General features: G+C 44.9%; 1 protein-coding gene across 2 annotated transcripts in view; it reads right to left on the bottom strand.

Annotated features, from left to right (window-relative positions):
* The window catches only part of IGFBP2 (insulin like growth factor binding protein 2), a 61,893-nt gene that overhangs the window by 6,586 nt on the left and 34,618 nt on the right, over positions 1 to 20,689 (bottom strand). The window contains exon 2 of one of the 2 annotated variants that reach the window (XM_083491113.1): positions 3,782 to 3,972. In XM_083491113.1, coding sequence (XP_083347239.1) covers positions 3,782 to 3,972 — 191 coding nt within the window. Of the gene's footprint in view, positions 1 to 3,772; positions 3,973 to 20,689 lie in introns of both variants that reach the window. The other variant, XM_083491112.1, reaches the window with a different exon arrangement.

Genomic DNA, 20,689 nt, shown 5'->3' with positions numbered 1-20,689 from the left:
ATATATGCAGCTCATGTCACTCAGTGTCAATTGATTTGAAATAACTGGCTTGCATCATCTTTGATTAACGGATATGAAAACAAAAACGATACAAGGGGAAAATGTAACAAGGATGATTTTCTGGTCTTCTGAATATACTTCTTTTTAGACAGGGCTGGGAAGAAGAACTATTGAGAGCTCTTTGCAAATATTTGTGCTTTAAGACAATTTCCTACCATTTCTTTCTTAGAAGAATCATAGAAGGGTAGTTACATGCCCAATTTCCATGGAGATTCTCCCTGTGCCAGTAAAATTGCAAACTTAAATTGATCGAATTCAACCTCTTCTCAGGGGGAACTTTGATTTATAGCCCCAAAACAAAGTTCAAACACTGGATAGAAATCTTCATCCACTACACTTATTAAAAAGCACCAATGAGTAGCTCCTCGAACTATGGGAATAAAAAGATAGTTTTTTGTTTTATAAAAAAATGAAACCCACAAACCCCAATCTTCATGTTCCACCAATTTTGGACAAATCATTGTCTCCTTAAAACCTTCTAAAATAGTAATGGGGCCAGGCTGATCATCCCTCCTGTGATTTGAACACTATTCTGAAGAGTGACTGGAGAGGGAGAAAGAGAACCTACAGCTTCATATTAACTGGCATTAACCCACCAACTGCCTGTATACACTGAGAAGAATGGAAACACTTATAAGATCCACAGTGCTACGATGGGAATATGGTGCCCTTCAGACATTAGAGGGTTGTTCTCCATAGCAGAGAACCTCTTATGACGCTTCTATGATGGATTTATTTCTATACCGCTATATCTTAGAATGTCAGGGAAGTGTGCAATGCTAACATATAAAACACCAATTTAAAAAAACCAAAAATACAGATAGTCTTTAAGGCAGCTGGCTAATCAAATATAAAAATTATACAGCTGCAACCGACTGTTTGCATTAAGAAGTTTTCAAGAGATGCCCAAGGATGCCTGTGGAATTTCTGCTTTATCTTGTGGGACTAATCACAGTAAATGCCCGACTTTAGCTGAGGTTGGTCAGGGCTCTGTAACACAGGGGGACAACTAACAGGGATCCTCTGGATGATTGGGCTGGGATAGAAGGGCTCAGGCAGTCCTTATCAGCCCTCCCTGCGTGGAGACGCTTGATCACATGGGTCTTTCCAAGGTTGATCATATATGATTGCAGCCTTTTAAATGCTAGGGGGCACATAGGGAGAACCCATGGCAAAACACCCCCCAACTAGGCTCCTGTACAGTTTTAAGAAGGGCACCGGTGTTCTGGGATTCTTAGAATCAGAAGAGTTGGAAGGGACCCCAAGGGTCATCTAGTCCAACAGCCTGCAATGCAGGAATATGCAGCTGTCCCTTATGAGGCTCGAACCTGCAACCTTGGTATTATCAGCACCACGCTCGAACCAACTGAGCTATGCTTGTGATCATACGATATAGCCTTGCTATTTGCCACAGAGTTCAGCTCTCTGAGATCTTTCAACTTTTATTTTCTTAACAACAACGGTAACATGTTCCTGACTCTTTGGGCTGTGGAAAAATAGGAACTGAATGGGAAAACAACTGATGAAATCAAAAGAGGCAGAGGGCGCTGTAAAGAGTTTCCAATAGTTAGGAAGCAAAGTTATGGCACTGTGTGTTACTCTTTACCCTTTTATCCCATGGCTAATGGTAGCCTCTGAAGAAATGCTGCAGAAAAATAAAATCCACGTAACATGTTCCTGCTCTGCATAAGTGATGTACAGACAGCAGAATTCAGCTCCTCTTGGCTTGGATGTTAGGTTATAGTGTGGCCCAAAAATTGGGATATTTTTAGCACACAGTTTATATATACACATATCCCTGGCTATGCTGCTGGTGGTAATGTGACATTTTATATTGCCTCAGGTTGTAATATCCAGTCTGGGAGTGTGCACAAAATCAGTTCCTCCAGTTATCATGGAGGGCAAACATTACCATTTTGTATACGTCTTGATTCGCTGCTCTGCAAGCTAATATCCATGTACTGTGAGAGACTAAGCTCCCCCACCACCCCGATGCTACCTTCTAATTCCCAGTGGCATTTGGTCATGTACTGTATATGGGATCCTCTTCAGCTACCATGGCTCTCTTATGGTATCAACCATGCCCAGGAAGTTGCTGCTTCAGCTGCAATGTTTAACACTACCTGGCATACATAAAGCAATCATCCCATTGAGACACTCCGTAATCCCGCCAATAGACCCCAGACCAGGAAACACATTGTATGATGGTTGGGATCCATTGCTGTTCAAGGTTTAAAATTTTACAGTGTATATAAAGAATGCAAACTTTCAGAACACTTCTAAGCATGCTTACTCAGACATGTTCAGTGGGGCTTATTCCTTAATACTCCAGCCATCTTCATATCAGTGGTAGATCTTGTTCTGGGCAATTAGCTGGGCAAGGAATCTTTCACAGATGAATTGCTACAGTTCTTTTCCCTGTTCTGGGTGGGTGGTTTTATTTAGCTTATCGACTCATGACACGTGTCTTATCTGATTGGGCCACCAGTACTCTGTCCTTATCTTTTGATTTTCAAGATTGCAAAGGCCACCAACAAGCTGACAGCATGCCAGGTCCCTAAATGCAGCCTGCAGTTGCTTTGAAGAGACTCTGAAAACCAATTTTAACACTGGTTTACCAGTTTCTGTCCAAGAAACTGGTAAGCATCCTGAGTACCTTTCAGCCACTCAGACTCTGCCTGGAACCCAGCCCGTCAGGGAACAGTGAAGCCAACTAGACCAGCGTGAGTGCGGTAATTAAAAGCACAGAGCAGGAGAATGGAAAACCCCAGGAAAAGCAGTAGCAGTAGCAGCAGGAGCAGCAGCAGCAGCAGCACCAAGACTGCTCTGGAGGCATCAAAGCAATGCTGCTCTGGGAGCCTCCAAGAGTTGTGGCTATAAGACCAAAAGCTTATGTAGCATCAGTCCCACCCGACAAGTGGGGGGAGAGGATCCAAAGCTAAATTACAAAAGCTATTGATAGGAATTATCCCTGCACTCTGGTTAATGATGCCAGCTGTAATCCTGAATGACAACTGTGTGGCAAAGTCCTCCTCCTGGGCCCTGCCAAAATCCATCAATCTCATGAAGAGGTATCTCGTGTTCTGTTTGTTTGGCTCTATTTTCCTCCTCGCTGTGCTGTCTCATCTCTTCCCATGGCCTGGCCCCGATGTAACCTTCAGCACTGTTTACGACGGGAGAAGTGAGTAGAATTTAGTCTCACACAATGAACTTTATTCATTTGACAATCAGAAACTCTGTGGCTCAACCTCTGGGTTCTCACTCAGGCTCCAAAGAAACTCTCAGCTAGCCCACAAAAGTCTCACAATGAGAAGAGTTCCTGGAAACAGCGGACACCACCCTAGTTTCTCACTCTAGACTTGCTTTTTACAGGCAGGCTCAAAGTGGCTGGTACTTTCTCAGGTAGCCCAACAGCTGTGTCCCATTCAGCTGCACTCTCCACACCCAGTTCCAGCAGGTTTGTTGAGTTTCCTAGGGGGTCCAGATGATGGGGAAAGCTCCCACTCCTCTACTCACAGCACATTCTTCACTCTCTGCAAGTCTCATCCAGCTACTAATGGAGACTAGGGGCAGGGGTGCCTCTGACAGCTAGAGAAAAAGCTCATCAGGTGATCATCTTCAAACTACATATAGTCCCACCCCCCTCAAAGAAGAATAACATGTTGCACCCTTTCGAGGGACTTGAAGACCATCTCCCGCACCCATTGTTTACCTCACTCACCCTGACTGATGGCGAGTGGAGGTGGTGCTTGGTAGGCTTGCCCAGCTGTTTTTGCTGCTCATTCACCTTCTCACGGATGACGGCGAACTCCTTGCCATTTTTAGGGGGCTTTATCCGTCCACCGCCACTCACCACACTGGAGGCGGCATCCACCACATTCTCTGCAATAGATACTTCAGTATGTTCCTCATCTACACAGACAAAAAAAGAAAAGGAGGGTGGGAGAAGAAAGAAAAGGGGCATCAGCAAGGCTTCTTTCCAGCTGGAACCCAGTTCCAGCACCTCTCAGGTGGGTGCCAATGCCATTATAAGAGAACCAGGGTGAATTCATGGTGTGTTCTGGCACCTCTTTTTCTAGAAAAATTAGCACTGGTGTATTAGTTATATTAGCCACAGAACCCAACTGCTCTGCCCAGAGATGCCCACAACGGAACAAATGGGGGAAATCCACACAGGCCCACAGTGAGAAGAAGAAGAAGAGGAGTTTGGACTTGATATCCCACCTTTCACTCCCCTTAAGTAGCCTCAAAGCGGCTAACATTCTCCTTTCCCTTCCTCCCCCACAACAAACACTCTGTGAGGTGAGTGAGGCTGAGAGACTTCAGAGAAGTGTGACTAGCCCAAGGTCACCCAGCAGCTGCATGTGGAGGAGCAGGGAAGCGAACCCGGTTCACCAGATTACGAGTCCACCGCTCTTAACTACTACACCACGCTGGCTCTCAGCGTGGGATATGAACTCCAGTCACAGCTATGTGGAAGTGGCATCCCAGCTGTGTGAGATTCCCAACCCCCCCCCCATTCCAGCCTTTAAATGCTTGGTTACACAAATTATCAAAAGTATTTAATAATGCATTTATTTCAAATCAGAAGTCACACATGTCTGAACCGCAGGAGACAATTTGGCTAAGCGTGCAGAACATCATGTCCCATTTATACTGTAAAGAGAAAGATATTTTTTTTTAATGGATAAGCTAAGCATCTTGGTCTTTTAGCAACACCCGATCCTTTGATTATCCTCCCCCCCCGCCCCCCAGTTCAGATACTGTGGGCCAAGTTCATTCCTGACCTGTCACCCTCAGGCTTTCAAGAGGTTCCAAAGCAGAATCTGAGCTGAACTTAGCCAAGTGGCTCAAGGGGATGGGGTGTGTGTGTTTGAGGGTCAAATAATTACCCCTAAGGACTCTAATTAAATAATAATAAAAAAGAGGCCCATTTTGGAAAATAAGTAAAGAGAACCAAAAAAGGGAGAAAGCAACTAGATGAGAAATCACGCCAAGAATACAAAAAGAAAGCAACATAACAAAGCAGGCTTTGTATTGTTTATAAACAAATTCCCTATCTCATCATGTAACTGAAATCAAATATACAAGATTGTATAACAAATGTAAAGCTCCCCTACAAGATTTTAATGAAAGGCCAGGAAGGGGAGGACGGGTCATCATTCAAGTCATGGCTGAGCTGAAAATATTCACGATTTTAATGACTACGGGTGGGGGGCAGCGTGGAAAAGGGTCTCTTGTTCTGGTACCTTCATCAACACTTCCAAGCAAAAATTTCCACTGTTTCTTCAATGTGTCAAAATGTGAACTTTTTTTTTCTTTTGCCCAACAGACAAATCTGATTGGCTATGTCATGAGTTAGTTCTATTTCACTGAAGCTGCTATTTCTGACCCAGAAAGATCAGAGCCAGTGAACATTTGGCCTAGTCCATTCTGCCTTAACCAGAAACCTATGGCATCTAGTTTTGATTTCAACAGAAGTCAGCTGAATTTGGACCAGTAGCTATTTGGATGTCGCCAACTCCAGACCAGACTTTTTACAGGCTGTTTCTATGTGTTTCTATGATCAGGCTCAGTACAGATTGGCTGCCAAAGCCTGACCTCACCTGGCTGGTGTAGGAGCATGCATGGAAACATCAAAAATTCACGGACAACTGTTGACTGTGATTTGGCAAAGATCCAGCTGCTCCAAATCTCTTATGCAGAACCTCAACTGTCTTTCTGGCCCATATGACCCCTAAATATGGCACAGTTGGAAAATATGGCTAGCAGTACTGCCCAATTTTTCACAATTAGTGTGACACAATTCAGCTGCGTTTTCACAGTTCTCCCAGGGCTGAGCTGGAGGCATACCAGGAATCCGACCTGGAGTATGTGTTCTCCAACCCAAAATCCCTGCAGTCTGTTGCTGGAATTTGGAGATTGGCCTGGCATGCAACTGGCATAGTTCCTTTGATCAAGTCTTCATAGAAGATCAGGGTCCAATTTTGTTGCGCTTTAATGCCTGGGCTGTCCAATCCAATCCAATGGTATCATATGGCTCACCTGTCCACCAGGGTCAACATTTCAAATTGTTACCACCATCTAGCCTAAAATGGGGATGTGGGTGGCGCTGTGGGTTAAACCACAGAGCCTAGGACTTGCTGATCAGAAGGTCGGCGGTTTGAATCCCCGTGACGGGGTGAGCTCCCATTGCTCAGTCCCTGCTCCTGCCAACCTAGCAGTTCGAAAGCACGAAGTGCAAGTAGATAAATAGGTACCGCTCCAGCGGGAAGGTAAACAGCGTTTCCATGTGCTGCTTTGGTTCACCATGCTGGCTTAGTCATGCTGGCCACATGACCTGGAAGCTGTACGCCAGCTCCCTCGGCCAATAAAGCGAGATGAGCGCCGCAACCCCAGAGTAGGTCACGACTGGACATAATGGTCAGGGGTCCCTTTACCTTTTTAGCCTAAAATAGTCTGCTGGGTAGCTTCCTTCCAGTCCAAGATCATGAAGTCCCTTGTATATATGTATATTTATTGTATCACGCTGAGTTTGTTTTGTTTAAAAATACAATCAAGCAGTCCACTGGAACCTTGGTTCTTGAACAGCTTAGTTGATGCTCCCAAACCCCAAAACCCTGGAAGTAAGTGTTCCAGTTTTTGAACATTTTTTGGTAGCCGAACGTCCAATGCAGCTTCTGCTGGAGTGCAGGAAGCTCCTGCAGCCAATTGGAAGCCGCGCCTTGGTTTTCAAACGTTTCAGAAGTCGAACGGACATCCAGAATGGATTAAGTTTGAGAACCATGGTTCCACTGTATATAAATTATATGATTTGGGAAGTGATTAAAAAACCGAAGAGTAGAATCCAATGCAGCACTAAGTGGATGTTCCATCAGCGCAAGGATTTCTGATTGTCCAACAGATCGTTCATCCTCTCTCCTCCCATTGCCTGCCCCTAAATTTGTTCTAGGGGTTACCCACAACCCATGGAGCAAGCAGAGGCACCAACTTGCACCAAAGATTGAGGGAGCCAAGTGACGTTTTGACAGGGGCCAGGGGACAGAGCTGAATGCATTGGCCATCATCTCCTCCTCTCTTGGGCTCGGCAGCCTTCCATGGCAGGAGGAGGAAGAGGAGGAGCCAGACACTGAAGCCATGCTTGGCTCTGTACTTGGCCTCCACCACCTGATGGTAGAGGACACTGGGGGGACCACTCCCCAAAAGTATTGGGGGCCCAAAACTGCTCAGTCCTCTGAAGTTGGCACCCCTGGGAGCAGAGGTGGAAACTCTCATGGCACAAGTCGAAGTCCTTATGTTGACAGAATAGGACAGGTGAATAATGCCTCAAATAAATTAATGAACTCTCCCTCCCAGCATGCCCTGCTGCCAAGATCCATAATGGGGTTTGACCACTTGTGGCCCTCTAGTTAGAGCTGCTCTGCAGTGCCCATAAATCCTGACCGAATGGGTCATCTTGGGTAAATCTTGTCAAATGGGGCTGACGGCAGGTGGAGTTCAACAAGATATGGAAGGCCACAAATCTATAGCATCAACCTGCTCCAACAGCTTGCATCAGGGGATGATACTTCCCTACTAATGCATGACATTGGCACATTTTTTTTTTAAAAAAAAGATAATCACCTGATGATCCAGCCATCATTGCATGGTTGGATTTGTGCTTAGCTCAAAGCGTTAAGAACTATGCAAAAGCTGAAGATCTGGAACTCAAGACTGGTCAAGAGCCTTCCAGATAAGTGATGCAATATTAACCCCACTCTGCCTCCTCCCCCAATGCATTATCTTCCACTGCTGTCCGGTCTTTTCAGCATAACTGTGAGAGTAGAAAAGGGATTGCTAAGCAGGAGAATGAACAGTATGTTCCAATGGGTGGTTGCTTAGCAAGTTCCTCTGGTTGTCCCGGACGGCTGCTGGCACAGGGATGATCCAAACGGGCATCCCGTGGCCTCCTTTGGCTGTCACCTCCCCCCAGGAAGTGCTTTCAAGCCCTTCAAAAGCACATGGAAACGGCAGCTTTGACAATCCCTCTTCAGCACGAGCAAATCCAGCTTTTAGCAGCATGCCCTACTTGCCCGTTTTGCTCGCTTTCCATCGCTGAAGGTACATATTGGGGGCCTGAACAATGCACTCATTCTTCCCATCCTTCCCCGAGCTGGTGTGATGCAGTCCTCCCCATTCACTCAATTTATAGCCCAGAATACATGTCCCAGCCCTGATGCTTTGCGGCACCATTCCCGCACCAACCTTTCCTGAACTTCTGCTGGGATCCTTGGGCAGCAAAAGTCTCAAGTCTGTATGGAGAGAGCAAGATTAGGGAGGATCTCTCCTGCTTTTGCAATGTCTGCTCCCATGACTATTTAAATGCACTGGCAGAAGTTGAACTTGGCACTGAATCACTGTGGAGGCAACCTGCTTTGCCCTGGATATGACCGCAATGGGACTCTGAGTCCCATTAGTCCCATAGCAAGAAAGCTATGTTTATTGCAGGAAATACATGCTTGATAGGGGAAAGATCCCAGTTCTAGGTAACTGAGGAGGAGAATGCAAAAATCTACACTTGCTCTTGCATCTTAGATGGAGAGAGAGCAAAAACAGACATCACTCCCCTAAGGCAAGGCATGCAGAAGAAAGAAGTAGCAAAATGAGGTTAGGAGCCCTAAGAGTATCGTTCTAGCCCTCAAGGAGGGTTAGCAAAGGTTAAAGAACAGTCTAGGAAGCATGGAGGCCCCCCTCTCTATCTGCTCTTTCCCATGCAGATATATCAGCCTCCAGTGCAAGCCCAGTTGCATCCCAACACTTCCAGCATGTTTTAGTCCAGTATAGTGGTCACCTTTAAGCAAACAACATTCCTGTGCCTCACAGTTGTTCTCAAATCTTGTCATAGCAAAATCACCCATAAACCAAGAGAAAAAAATGGAGGCACTGTGGGTGAGTAGCTCCCATGTCCAAGAAATTGGTCAGTGCCTACCCTGGATGGGGTTGCACTTCCCCACAGGAGCAGGAGGGGGTTGCTTCTGAATTCAGCTCTGGCATTGTACACTCAGGTAGCCTCAGTGACTAGAAATGCCTTTTACCAACTGTGACTTGTTCAACAGCTATGGGCATTCCTGGACTGGGAAAGCCTACTCACAGTAGTTAATGCAATGGTTACTTCAAGACGGGATTACTGCAATGCCCTCCATGTGGAGATTCCCTTGCACTTGATCCGGGAGCTTCAGCTAGTGAAGAAGACTGCAGCATGATTGGTGACGGGAGCGACCACCTGTGCTCAGAGGTCTGCACTGGCTGCAGATTTGACACCAGGCCAAGTTCAAGGTGTTAATATTAGCATTTTCATTTTTGTATGCTACAAAGGGAGGGTCGTGAGTTTTTCTTGATTTTATCTTTTTGCAAACTGCCTTGAGATTTTTGATCAAGTGGTGCATAAATTTTCTTAAATAATTAAAATTAACACACACTTTTTGAGACTATTTGGGCATCACATCCTTTTGAGTGAGATTGGTTCTCACCCTGGCAGGCAGGAAGTAGGAATACCTCAGCTAAACCATAGTTTAGTTCTGAAAACTGTCTTAAAGAGCAAGACTCAGCTCCTAAGGGGTCACCACTAAGGGCTGCTTTGCACATTACAGAATGCTGTGGGGGCCAAGACGCTTGCTCTCCCACCCCACCCAAATTTCCACAAACACCCCCTCTAGATACATTCCCCACCACACCACATCCACCCTGCTTGTCCTGGAGTGTTCTGCTTTTCAAGGGACAGAAGTGAACAAAATGGGACAGGAAAAAGTCTTTGTGTAAAGAGTCACACAGTCACATTCCTTTGGATCCAAGCCATAAGTCTCCCCCACCCCACCCTCACCAGGATGTGTACATAGTATATACACAAGCACACACAAAGGGAATTTGTGGCTGCTCATGATTTCCTAGCAACCATGTGTGAAGTGGCCACTAACTAAACACAGCTAGCGCCCACCCCTCATTTGGGAGATATGAGACAGAGAGAGAGAGGATTTTGCAGCCAATGGGGTAAGGCTTCCAACAGACACGTCCAAGTTACAGGCTGTGTATGTTTGCTGCCTATCTAACCTCTGCTGACAGGAGGTGGCATATGGCAGCTATGTGCTTCCACAAAAGTGACAAAAAGAGAGGTCCCCATGCCTTCAGTGATACAATTTGACCTCAGGAACCCACAACTGAATATTTTAGTATAGGTTTTGGGAAGGACAGAGTGTAGTATGGCCAGAAGTCTGACTTTCCACTCAAGAAATCGAAGCCAGAGAGGGGGGGGGGGGGAAATTCCACATATAATACTTTTTTTTTCAAGACGTACATACACCAAAAGATCAAATAAGTGCTCCACCCTACCCTTTTATTTCTGTCTGCGTGTCCATCTTTGATTTTGTCCACTTTACCTCCTCAGCCACACTGGCTTCAGCAGAATGTATTTAGATTTTGTTAGCTTTGAAACCACATCACACTTTTCCACTGTCTAGTTTCCAGACAGTGGTTCTGCCCAGGGCGTTACCCTCCCCTCCCCCTTTTCCTTTCCCCATTTCACTTTGCATTTTCTTCGTCTGCCTTTTCTTAAGGTCACTCATGAGGAACTTTTAATCAGTGATTCTATGTCCCATATAGACCAAATCAAATCTGGTTCCATCCACTTGCAGGGCACTCCACTTAGATCGTTTACTTTAAGCTTAAGGAGGAGCTGCAGATCTCAGACTATGAGAAAAGGAAAAGGAAATATCCATTTGCCACATCTGATAAAGTGGGCTGTGTCTCACTACTCAACCTGCCCAAATGGCCTCTCCAAAACGAACTCTGACCTCTAGAGCAAAATTTGCAATCACCAGAATGCCAGTTGTCATTCTTTTAAGAAAGCAAGTTCTTGTGATGTTCCATTTTAGGTAATAAAAGACTTGGAAACATATGGGCAGCATCTGGTGAGGGTTCGGAGACGATAGAGGAGGCTCCATAGATTTCAGGAAAATTGAGAAGGGGGTCACAATTAGCCCCAGTTTGGCTCAATCTAGAGCTTGGAATATATGGTAACCCATGATTCGGGTGCATGGAAGAATCATGAAATCAATCCTCATGCCAAACATCATTTTAAAAATCAGCTAGCAGCAGACCACAGAGCCTAGGACTTGCCGATGAGAAGGTCGGAGGTTCGAATCCCCATGATGGGGTGAGCTCCCGTTGCTTGGTTCCAGCTCCTGCCAACCTAGCGGTTCAAAAGCACCTCAAAGTGCAAGTAGATAAATGGGTACCGCTCCGGCGGGAAGGTAAATGGCATTTCCGTGCGCTGCTCTGGTTCACCAGAAGCGGCTTAGTCATGCTGGCCACATGACCCAGAAGCTGTACGCCGGCTCCCTTGGCCAATAAAGCGAGATGAGCGCTGCAACCCCAAAGTCGGTCACAACTGGACTCAGTGGTCAGGGGTCTCTTTACCTTTACCTTTAACCTCCCTGCAAATAAATAAGGATGTCAGTTAAATGATCAGGGCATCCAGAAGTATCCTCATCCTGGTATCCTTTTCACCTGCTCTGTTGCTCTTAAAGTCACAGTGGGGTTCTACTGCCATGAATTTGCATGGACCTGTTTGAATGCCACAGAGTGCCATAGCTTAGGTTTATTGCACACTCTTTAAAGCTTGTTGCCATCTCCTGCTTTATTCCTTCAACATCGGCCCATTCCCTTTTCTCTGCCTATTGGCTTCCTATCTCAACATTCCCCAGCATCTTCTGCAATTGATTTCCACACCTAGGAAAGCAGCCTTGAATTTCAGTTGGGTGAAAGTTGCTTGATTAGTAAAATACCTATTTGAGAAGCATTAGCTGCAAAAAACCAAAATGCCTTGCAATTCATACTCATTAAAGCCAGTGCAGCCCAATGACATTTGTCCAAATCCTTCTTCCATCACACTCTGGCCTTAAAGTCACAATCTTTCAATCTTCATAAAACAGGAATAATAAGGACCTTCCGCACAGGACCAAGACTGTGAAGCACTTGGCCCATTAAAAACAAAACAAGAAGTTATTAATAACACAGCTTTCCTTTCTTCCATTCCTTCATTTTCCATACTCAAAACATCAATGGAACCAGTAATGTGATACAGAATGGAAAGAATGCTCTGTAACCATTACCATTTCCTTTTCATGATTTACTCACAAAGAACAAAGTCACCCCAATAGTTTCCTCATATTTTTTTTAAAACAGAATTGTTTGTGGGTTCCTCCAGTATGTGCACAGGACAAAGAATTCAGTCTTGGATAAAGAAGACAAGACATCCCAGTGCTTATGCCCAGAAGACAGCAGGACCATCACTAATTTTTTAAAAAGCCAGAATTTTAAAAAATAGTTTAATTTTTTTAAAAATTATTTTAAAATTAACAACCACCACCACCTTGCACCTGCTAATCTCCAAGTCTGAGGGAGTGGGACTTCTCTAAAGGGCACAGGCAGCTGCTAGCAGAAGGAAACACTCAATTGGGTTTCCCCAAGCTTGCTATTTTGTGTGTTGCTTGTGCGCTGCTGTTTCATTTGTCCTTCTAAATATAAATGGACATCATTTATTTCTCAAGTCCCCATTCTTTCCCTGGGTTCTTCAGACCACAGACTTAATTCCCAAGTGGGCCTACTCTCATTTTCCCCCTATATGACACATTTGCTCAGGGTTATTTGGGTCTCTGGTTAGATTCCCCATGTTCCACAACATGGTAAGCTATAATAGGTTGTAAAGTCCACAGTGTGGGCATTCAAACCTCTTCTTTTGTCCCGGCTTCTTACATATCCAGCTGGAGTACTAAGAGAAAGCAAAGCCCTCTTGTGGTCAATGCCCTCCAGCTGGAACTAAGTATTCAGGTAAATATGAGGCTGTCACTTCAAAATAGCAACTCTGTCTCTCTTACTGCATAATATTGCTATCAGTTTGTGGGGTGCCTAGACTCCCCTTCTAATTCTTGGGTGCCAGACACTGGATTTAGCATGGAAATACAAGCCAGGAGACAGCCTGGTGATGATCCACTAAAGATGAGTCTTTAGGAGGACAAAGAGAGTGGCTCTGTGCCAGAGAGCAAGTGGGAGCCCCCCTCCCCAATTCAGAATTAGTTAGAAAGACAAAAGCCTTTGAAGTAGAGTTCTAAAGCAGTGGTTTTTAGGATTGCTGCTGGGGATGATGTGGGCTGGAGGCAAAATAGCTGCAGTCAGTTAAAGGCAGCAGACAGGAGAAGAGGGACAGAGGGCAATGGCTAATTTCCACCAGAATCCAAGACTGTGGCCATGGGAGAAGCAATAACCTCTTGAAGCACAATGCAGTGAGCTCCTCTATCATAGGTACAGGTTGTATATATGTATAAATAATCCCCATATCATAAAGGCACCACAGTCTCCAGTGGACGCCTAGAATCTCGCACTGCTCAGAGATTGAGATGGTGAGTAACAATATTAGAAATATGCAACACATGACATTGAGTTATGGGTCAGAATGAAACACAAGGTTGTTTTTAAGGTATTGGGCATGTCTAGGTTTAGCCCTGGGTTGCTAGTTCTTAGTCTAACAAATGAGTATCACACACAGATGCTGCAAAGGACAGTGAATGTAACTTAGGTTTGCATTTCCACTTATACCAACTAATTAACTCCAGTAAATTCTTGCTGAGTAGTGAGGTGTTTGTAGAAAAAAGTAGGGCATCTAAAATCTGTTGGATCAGTGTTCTGGAGCCTTAGGGTTTAAGACATCCCTGGACTACAAATCCCATCATCCCCAGTCAGCTTACCCAATGGTCAGGAGTGATAGGAGCTGTAGTCCACAGCAACAAAGGACAATGAAGAAGAAGAGGTAGGACATAGCTCAGTTGGTAGAGCATGAGCCTCTTAATCTCAGGGTCGTGGGTTTGAGCCCAGATTCCTACATTGCAAGGAGTTGGACTAGATGACATTTGTGGTCCCTTCCAACTCTACAATTCTATGATTCTAAGAGAGAGGAGGCAGGGACAGAGGCATCTAAGGTGCATCCTTTTGCATAGACACTAAAAAAGGACTGGCACGTCACAGTCAGCATCACCAGCTTCCTTTGCTTTCCACCCCTTTAGCTAAACCAAACAATATATTGGTCTCCCTTGCAATGTTTTGGAAAGAGCCAGAGAGTGAAACACACATTTAAAAATTGTTGGGAAATAGGATGAACTATGCCTAATTTCACATCATCTGAACTTCAACCTGAAATATATAGAAAGCCTTTACAAACTCTTTGGGATTGGAAATGGTGCATTCCTATGAGGCTTCTCAACAGAACTTACAGGCTCTTTAATTCCCCTTGAGACCCTCACAAGACAACCTCTCCCCTACCTCTTCGCCTAAAGATAAAGCACATCAGCTGACTGAGAGCAAGCCGGTTAACAGCAAAATCGCTGAATAAAGCTGCCTGCTATGCTCTAGGCACTGGAAGCAAAAGCTGAAGTACGAGTACCTGCAGCTAGTATATAAAATTTCATAGCTCCTAAAAATAAATCCATGCTCTAAAACACTCAGAACCATCCGCCGCCCTCAGTTAATAAAAAGGCTGTATTGTGTTACAGCTGTTACAGCTACTACTACATCTGCTAGTGTTTCAAAAGCAGATACGTCTGGCTCAATTGTACTCAGTTTATAGCTACTTTATTTCCATCTCCCGGACAGGTTTATTTTCCCTTTTCTGGTGGAAAACTCCACCTAAGGCGGGCATGAAAAGCACAAGCTGTGATCGTTTGTATGCCTTGAGCCGGCATTAAAAGCAAGTCCCTTACCCCATCTGAGCTCTGAAACAGATCCTAAATAACCTGGCAGTGTATGCTCCAAATTGGGGACATTTCAAAACACTGACTCTTAACTCCCTAGAGGGGAGGAGCCCAGGCCAACAGTCTTCCAACCAAATGCTGTGAACAAAAGTCACCCGGCTCACCTCACCCAAAGCTTCTGATTTTGCGAAAGTCACAGCACAAAAGAAAACCCAAATTTTGGGTTTTTTTAAAAAAAGGAATTAAGCTAGCATGGCTAGGAAAGTCCCTTGTCCAAAACCCTGAAGAACCCCTTGCTAGCTGGAGAGGGCAATAGTGGGCCAAATGAACCATAAGGTATAAAGCAGTTTCACTTGTTTTAATGCTGCCTTGTTCTTCCCTTTCATACACATCCATGAAACTGCTTCTCCCATCAATAGCCTTAGACTGTGGAATTGATTCTGGCTTCAACTTTCAAATGTATTTACAGAATTGCTCTAGTGCGTCCTCTCTTGTAGCCACAGCAAAATCCCTAGCAACCTGCAGGAGAGAGAAGAGCCACAGTAAAACAGGCATGGAGGACCCTTGGCCCCCCAGATGTCATACCAGCCACCATGGCCAATGAGTAAAGGCTATTAAAGTCCAGCAACATCTGGATGGCCACAGGTTCTCCATCACTGCAGTAAAGGCTTCACATAAATCCAGGGAGTCCATACGCGAGGGGTAGAGAAGCAGGAAGCTAAACTGGAGAGAGACACCTCAAGTTTTCAGGCAACATTAGGAATCAGCTATATTACATATGAAGTGCTCAGTCTTCTCCAAGGGGATCACACATATAAAATAATGTTAAAAAATGAACGGCACAAGTTAATAAACATCGATCTTAAAAATAGAAGGAATATAGGATATGGCCACAGCACCAACAATTACATCATTTGCTGAGGCTATGTGTCAATAACTTAAATTGCAATACAAGATTCAATTAGGTTGAGTGCTGCACCTCATTACCGCTATTCAAATTTCACACACATCGCTGTCACGCTGCTGAGAACTGCTGCACACCCAATTCCTGGGCTCCGGGCCAAGGCTCCCCTCCATTAGAAACAACAAAACAAAAACACCCTCAAATTATGCTTCCAAGGGTCCTGCCCTTTACCCAACATGTGAAGGTCCCTGGAGGAGGTGGCAGGCGTAGAAAGGGAGCCAGACCACAGAGAGGGGACCCGAGGTGGCCTGCTGCTTCCCTGGTCTAGTGGCCTGGACGTTAACTCAGCCAGAGACAAAAAGGTGGTGTGATAAATAAGCCTGTGCAAACTGCCCTCATTACAATTTGAAACCAGCATTCCCAAACCACTTTTGACTGCTTTGAGAGCCACAGGCCAGTCAAGGTTTTCTTTGTCCCCAGCTAGGTTGCTCTGTTCAAAAACTTGCAAAGCGATGCTAGCTACACACCCATAAAGTATCTTCTAATACATGGGTAGGCAAACTAAGGCCCGGGGGCCAGCCCCAGCCCAATCGTCTTCTAAATCCGGCCCGCGGATGGTCCAGGAATCAATGTGTTTTTACATGAGTAGAATGTGTGCTTTTATTTTAAAATGCATTTCATTATTTATACCGTGCCCATTTGCCTGGGTTGCCCCAGCCACTCTGGGCACCTTCCAACATATATAAAAACATAATAAAAGATTAAACATTTTTTTAAAAAAACCTTCCCTATACAGGGCTGCCATCAGATGTCTTCTAAAGGTTGCATAGTGACTTATCTCCTTGGCTCCTGGGTTGCATAACTCCATACCCTCCAACATTTAACCGATGAAAACAGGGACATCCTAAGGAAAAGCGGGACATTCAGGGATCAAATCAGAAACTGGGACAGCTTCTGTAAATCTGGGACTGTCCTTGAAAAATAGGGACACTTGGAGGGTCTGTCAAGGGAGTCGTGGGCTCAAAATGGTTGAAAACCTCTGCCCTAATCATCTTCCTTAAAACAGTTCTCAAGACCATTGTTCCTGTGGGCAGTGGTGGAACTTCATGCTCTAGCACCGGGGGGGGGGGGGGGGGCGGAGAGCAGGTGGGGGCGGGGCTGGTGCGCATCCTGGGGGCGGTGTGCTCCCCCTACACTCCTCTTCCTCCGCCACTGCCTGTGGGGCTGTGTGAAAAATGTGCAGTGGCAGCAGGCCTCATCGGGCCTTGTGGCATCTTCCGACGGGAATGACATAATAAGTGTTTGTCGCACGTGTAACATCGCATGCACTTGACCAACCTCTCCACCAATGTTGTGCAGAACTTGGTGCCAGTGCTCCTGGGCATTTTTGAATGTGTGCTGCCTTCTTTCAAACAGGCACTTCCGCAGAGCCTCATCATTTAAGCCCCAGACCAGGTGATCATGCAACATCTCTTCGAGGTTCGGGAAATTGCAATGCTGGGTCTAGCGTCTAAGTTCAATAGGGCCAGTACACTACAGGAAAAGTGAGGGAGGTGCAGGCAAACCAAAGACTCTGTATGGTTTGCCCTTGCAACATTGCCCTTGATTGCTAGTGGGAGTTAAAAGTTAAGTATTCAAAATATTAGCATAAAATATTGCATTATGTCACCATATGAAGGCAGCCCTGTTTAGGGAAGTTTTTAATGTGTGATATTTTAATGTATTTTTAATCTTTGTTGGAAACCACCCAGAGTTGCTGGGGAGACCCAGCCAGATGGGCGGGGTACATTATTATTATTATTTGCACTGAAATATTTTAATGTGGATTTTAAAGCAGAACAAAAAGGAGCATCCATGCTCCATCCAGCTACCATAATTCACTAACCTGAACATTCATGCTAACAATAGCTTCTTTTTATATGAATTACAGTAACCAGTTGCAGTGTGTGGATGTTGCTGCAGTTAAATGTACTAGACTGCCCTTTGGACTGAACTCCCAATTGCTAAATGACATTCTTTTTTTAATCAGTAGACGAATACTGGACTTTGAAATTCCATTTTATATGCCAAAAGTTACTTTTGTAAAGGAGGGAAAACAAGAATGACATAGTCCAAAACTGAGTACCGACAAGGTAAGCTCCTGAAAGGCCATAATAAGTATTATGGGTTTGCAAGTTGTGAAACCAAACATGAGATTGCACTCTTCTCCCCACACCCCGAATTCTCATGAAAACCACACAATTATTCCTTGGTAAAATGTATGGTACCTAGGATCAGAATGCCATCTCCATTTCAGAGTTTATGTTGCTTTCCTTAAAAAGTTTATATCTTAATCCTGCCTGAATACTTACATTTGTTCTTCATTTCTTGGTTCTTCAATCACAGAGCACTTCAGAAGAAAAATTATCTGACCTTAGTGGGCATGCTGAAAGTTGTGCTCTCTTATGTCAACACATTTCTTGACCCCCTATTACTGAGTTGCACTCTGGTGTACAATAATAATTTTCAAAACTGATGTGCCTACAATTACAGAAGTCTTATGAGAGTCTCAGCACTCTGTTTACCAGCACATTTTACTAGAACTGTGAAAAGCATATGTGCTAACTTCCCCAAATACCAGATAGCAGATAGACTATTTGTCCATCTGTCCTCTCTGTTGCGGCCAGAATCAAACAAAGTAGAATAACTCCTGACCACTTAAGACTAAAAAGTGGACAGCATGAAAAGTCAGGATAAAAATCCCTGCTTTACTAAAAATATTTGTGGATATATATTTGCAATGAAATAAAATTTCTGAATACATCAGATAGAGGTGAATACAACTAAACAGTCTAATGCAGCCAAACTGACACTTTCAGTTGCCAAATATTAAGATAAATCATCTTCTAAACACCATAATGCCATTCAATATACATAATAAGGCAAAGGAAAATGAATATCTCCTATTGCAAATAAAATATTTTCAATTGCTAAAATGAGTTTTTGGCTATATTGAAATGAAAAATTACCACTTTAAAGTAGATTCAGAACTCACAGTGTCCCCATTTTTTTAAATCTGAAAACATATGCTTTTAAAAAATGTAAAATATATATTTTTTCATCTTTCTTTCATTGCCCACTTATTTTTTTTGGTGGGGGGCTCTTAGCAGACATAACATAGATCTGGGTGGGGAATGTGTGGTCATCCAGATGTTGGACTGCAGCTGGCCATTGGTCACTTGGTTTGCAGCACTCTTGCCTTCTCTGAAAAAGTGAGGTGTTGAGAAAAGACCCCACCACTCTTAAGAGTATGGCAAGAAGGCTGTGGAAGAGGGATTGGGGTCTTGCTGTATTTTTGCAATGGACACAGGGGCAGCCAAGATGATGCTGGACATTCTCCTTCTGCAGAAAACACCAGTGACAGAGAAAAATTTCCATTCATGGGGAACAAAAGGACAATAGCCAGCTGCACAGTCAGAGGCTTAGGGTACCCTAAAGCAGCATGTTAGTAGTTAAAAGCTGGCTGGGGAATAAACCACAGCAGAGGCCCTTCCTGCAGCCTACTCCCACCTGCTACCTTTGGCTATAAAAAGGGGTAGCATGGTTCATTCATTAGAGGGTCATAAAAGTCTGTAAGAGGAAGCAAGTGTTGACCTGAAGATCATTCCTTAACTTTTCAGAAAAGGAAAATAAACATGGAACTATGGAGACAGGCAGATATGTTTCACAGCGGGCTTTTTGTTTTGTTTTTTGGAAGCACAGTGTTGCCAACCTATCCATTCTCAATCACTTAAGATTACCGGTAATTAGAGCCTGATGGGTCTATCTAGTTCAGGATACTGCTCTCATAGTGGACATCCAGATGCCCAGGGGATGCTCACAAGTAGGATGTGAGTGCAACAGGAGTCTCCCCTTTCCTTGTGCTCTGGCAGCAGAGACTGGGCAGTCTGGATCCTTCAAGTCTTATCCCACCCTCAAGGAACCAAGCTATGAAATATACACAAGAAGTCGGCACAAGAAATATACACAAGAAGTTTTGCCATCTAGCCTGGTATGGTCTTAACTTGATAGGCGCTGGCTCTTGAGGGTCTTGGGCATCATCTGCTATGTGATCCTTTTACCTGAGGGTTTGAACACAGAACCTTCCAGAATGCAAGGCATGTGCTCCATCCACACAGGAGGAAAGAAAGTGGGATGGCTGGGCTTTTTGCTACCTTCCTACACAATGCAGCTCCCCCCACCTCCAGGATACGTCCTCCTCCCAAGCAAAAGCATTTCCACATTTTCCACAATTTTGTCAGTGCGCCCACATGGGGAATCCCCACCGGCTTGGCAGCTCCAGGAGGGAGGGAATGCAAAGCAAAATAATCCTGTACCTCATGAATAAATGTGCGTGTGATTTCATTAACGAAACAAAAAGCTAATTGAAAGTGGAGTGCTGACGAGGCCCAGCTTGACGCCACGGGCAGAATGACGTGATCCTGGGGACAGTCTCTGCATGCAAGGAGCTGCTCCCTCCAATCAGGCGCTTGTGAAAAGGGCAAATATCGCCCTGTCCAAACACATTTACCCGGGAGGCCGTCAAGCCAGGCGGCATATCTAACGCTCCGTGAAGTTTTCCACTCTACTGCCGGGGTAGTTTCCAACAGACACCGTCAAGGTTGACAGGCCTAAAATCTGTCACGCCTCCAGCCTGAACCCTTATAAAAGAGGAGAAGAAAGGAAAGAGCTGCGTCAGGATGAGGACAGCACACAAAAGACGCAAGGAGAGGCACGTCAGCAGCCCTTGCGCAGGGGGTAGGGAGGTTGCAGCACAGTCTGAGTGATGCTCAGCAGCTGGGGTTCCAATGCTGGTTATAGCTTGTGCTGGAGAGGGGTTGACAACAGAAGGGGTTTAAAATTCAACAGGACATATCACATCGGGGAGAAATAAGGGGTGTCCTTTGTAGATGTCGTGCTGCCCAATCGT

The sequence above is a fragment of the Podarcis liolepis genome, assembly GCF_965112155.1.
Source record: "Podarcis liolepis genome assembly, chromosome: 1".
Lineage (NCBI taxonomy): Eukaryota > Metazoa > Chordata > Lepidosauria > Squamata > Lacertidae > Podarcis > Podarcis liolepis.
The sequence above is the reverse complement of the archived record's forward strand: the minus strand, read 5'-3'. Positions and strand labels throughout refer to the sequence as shown.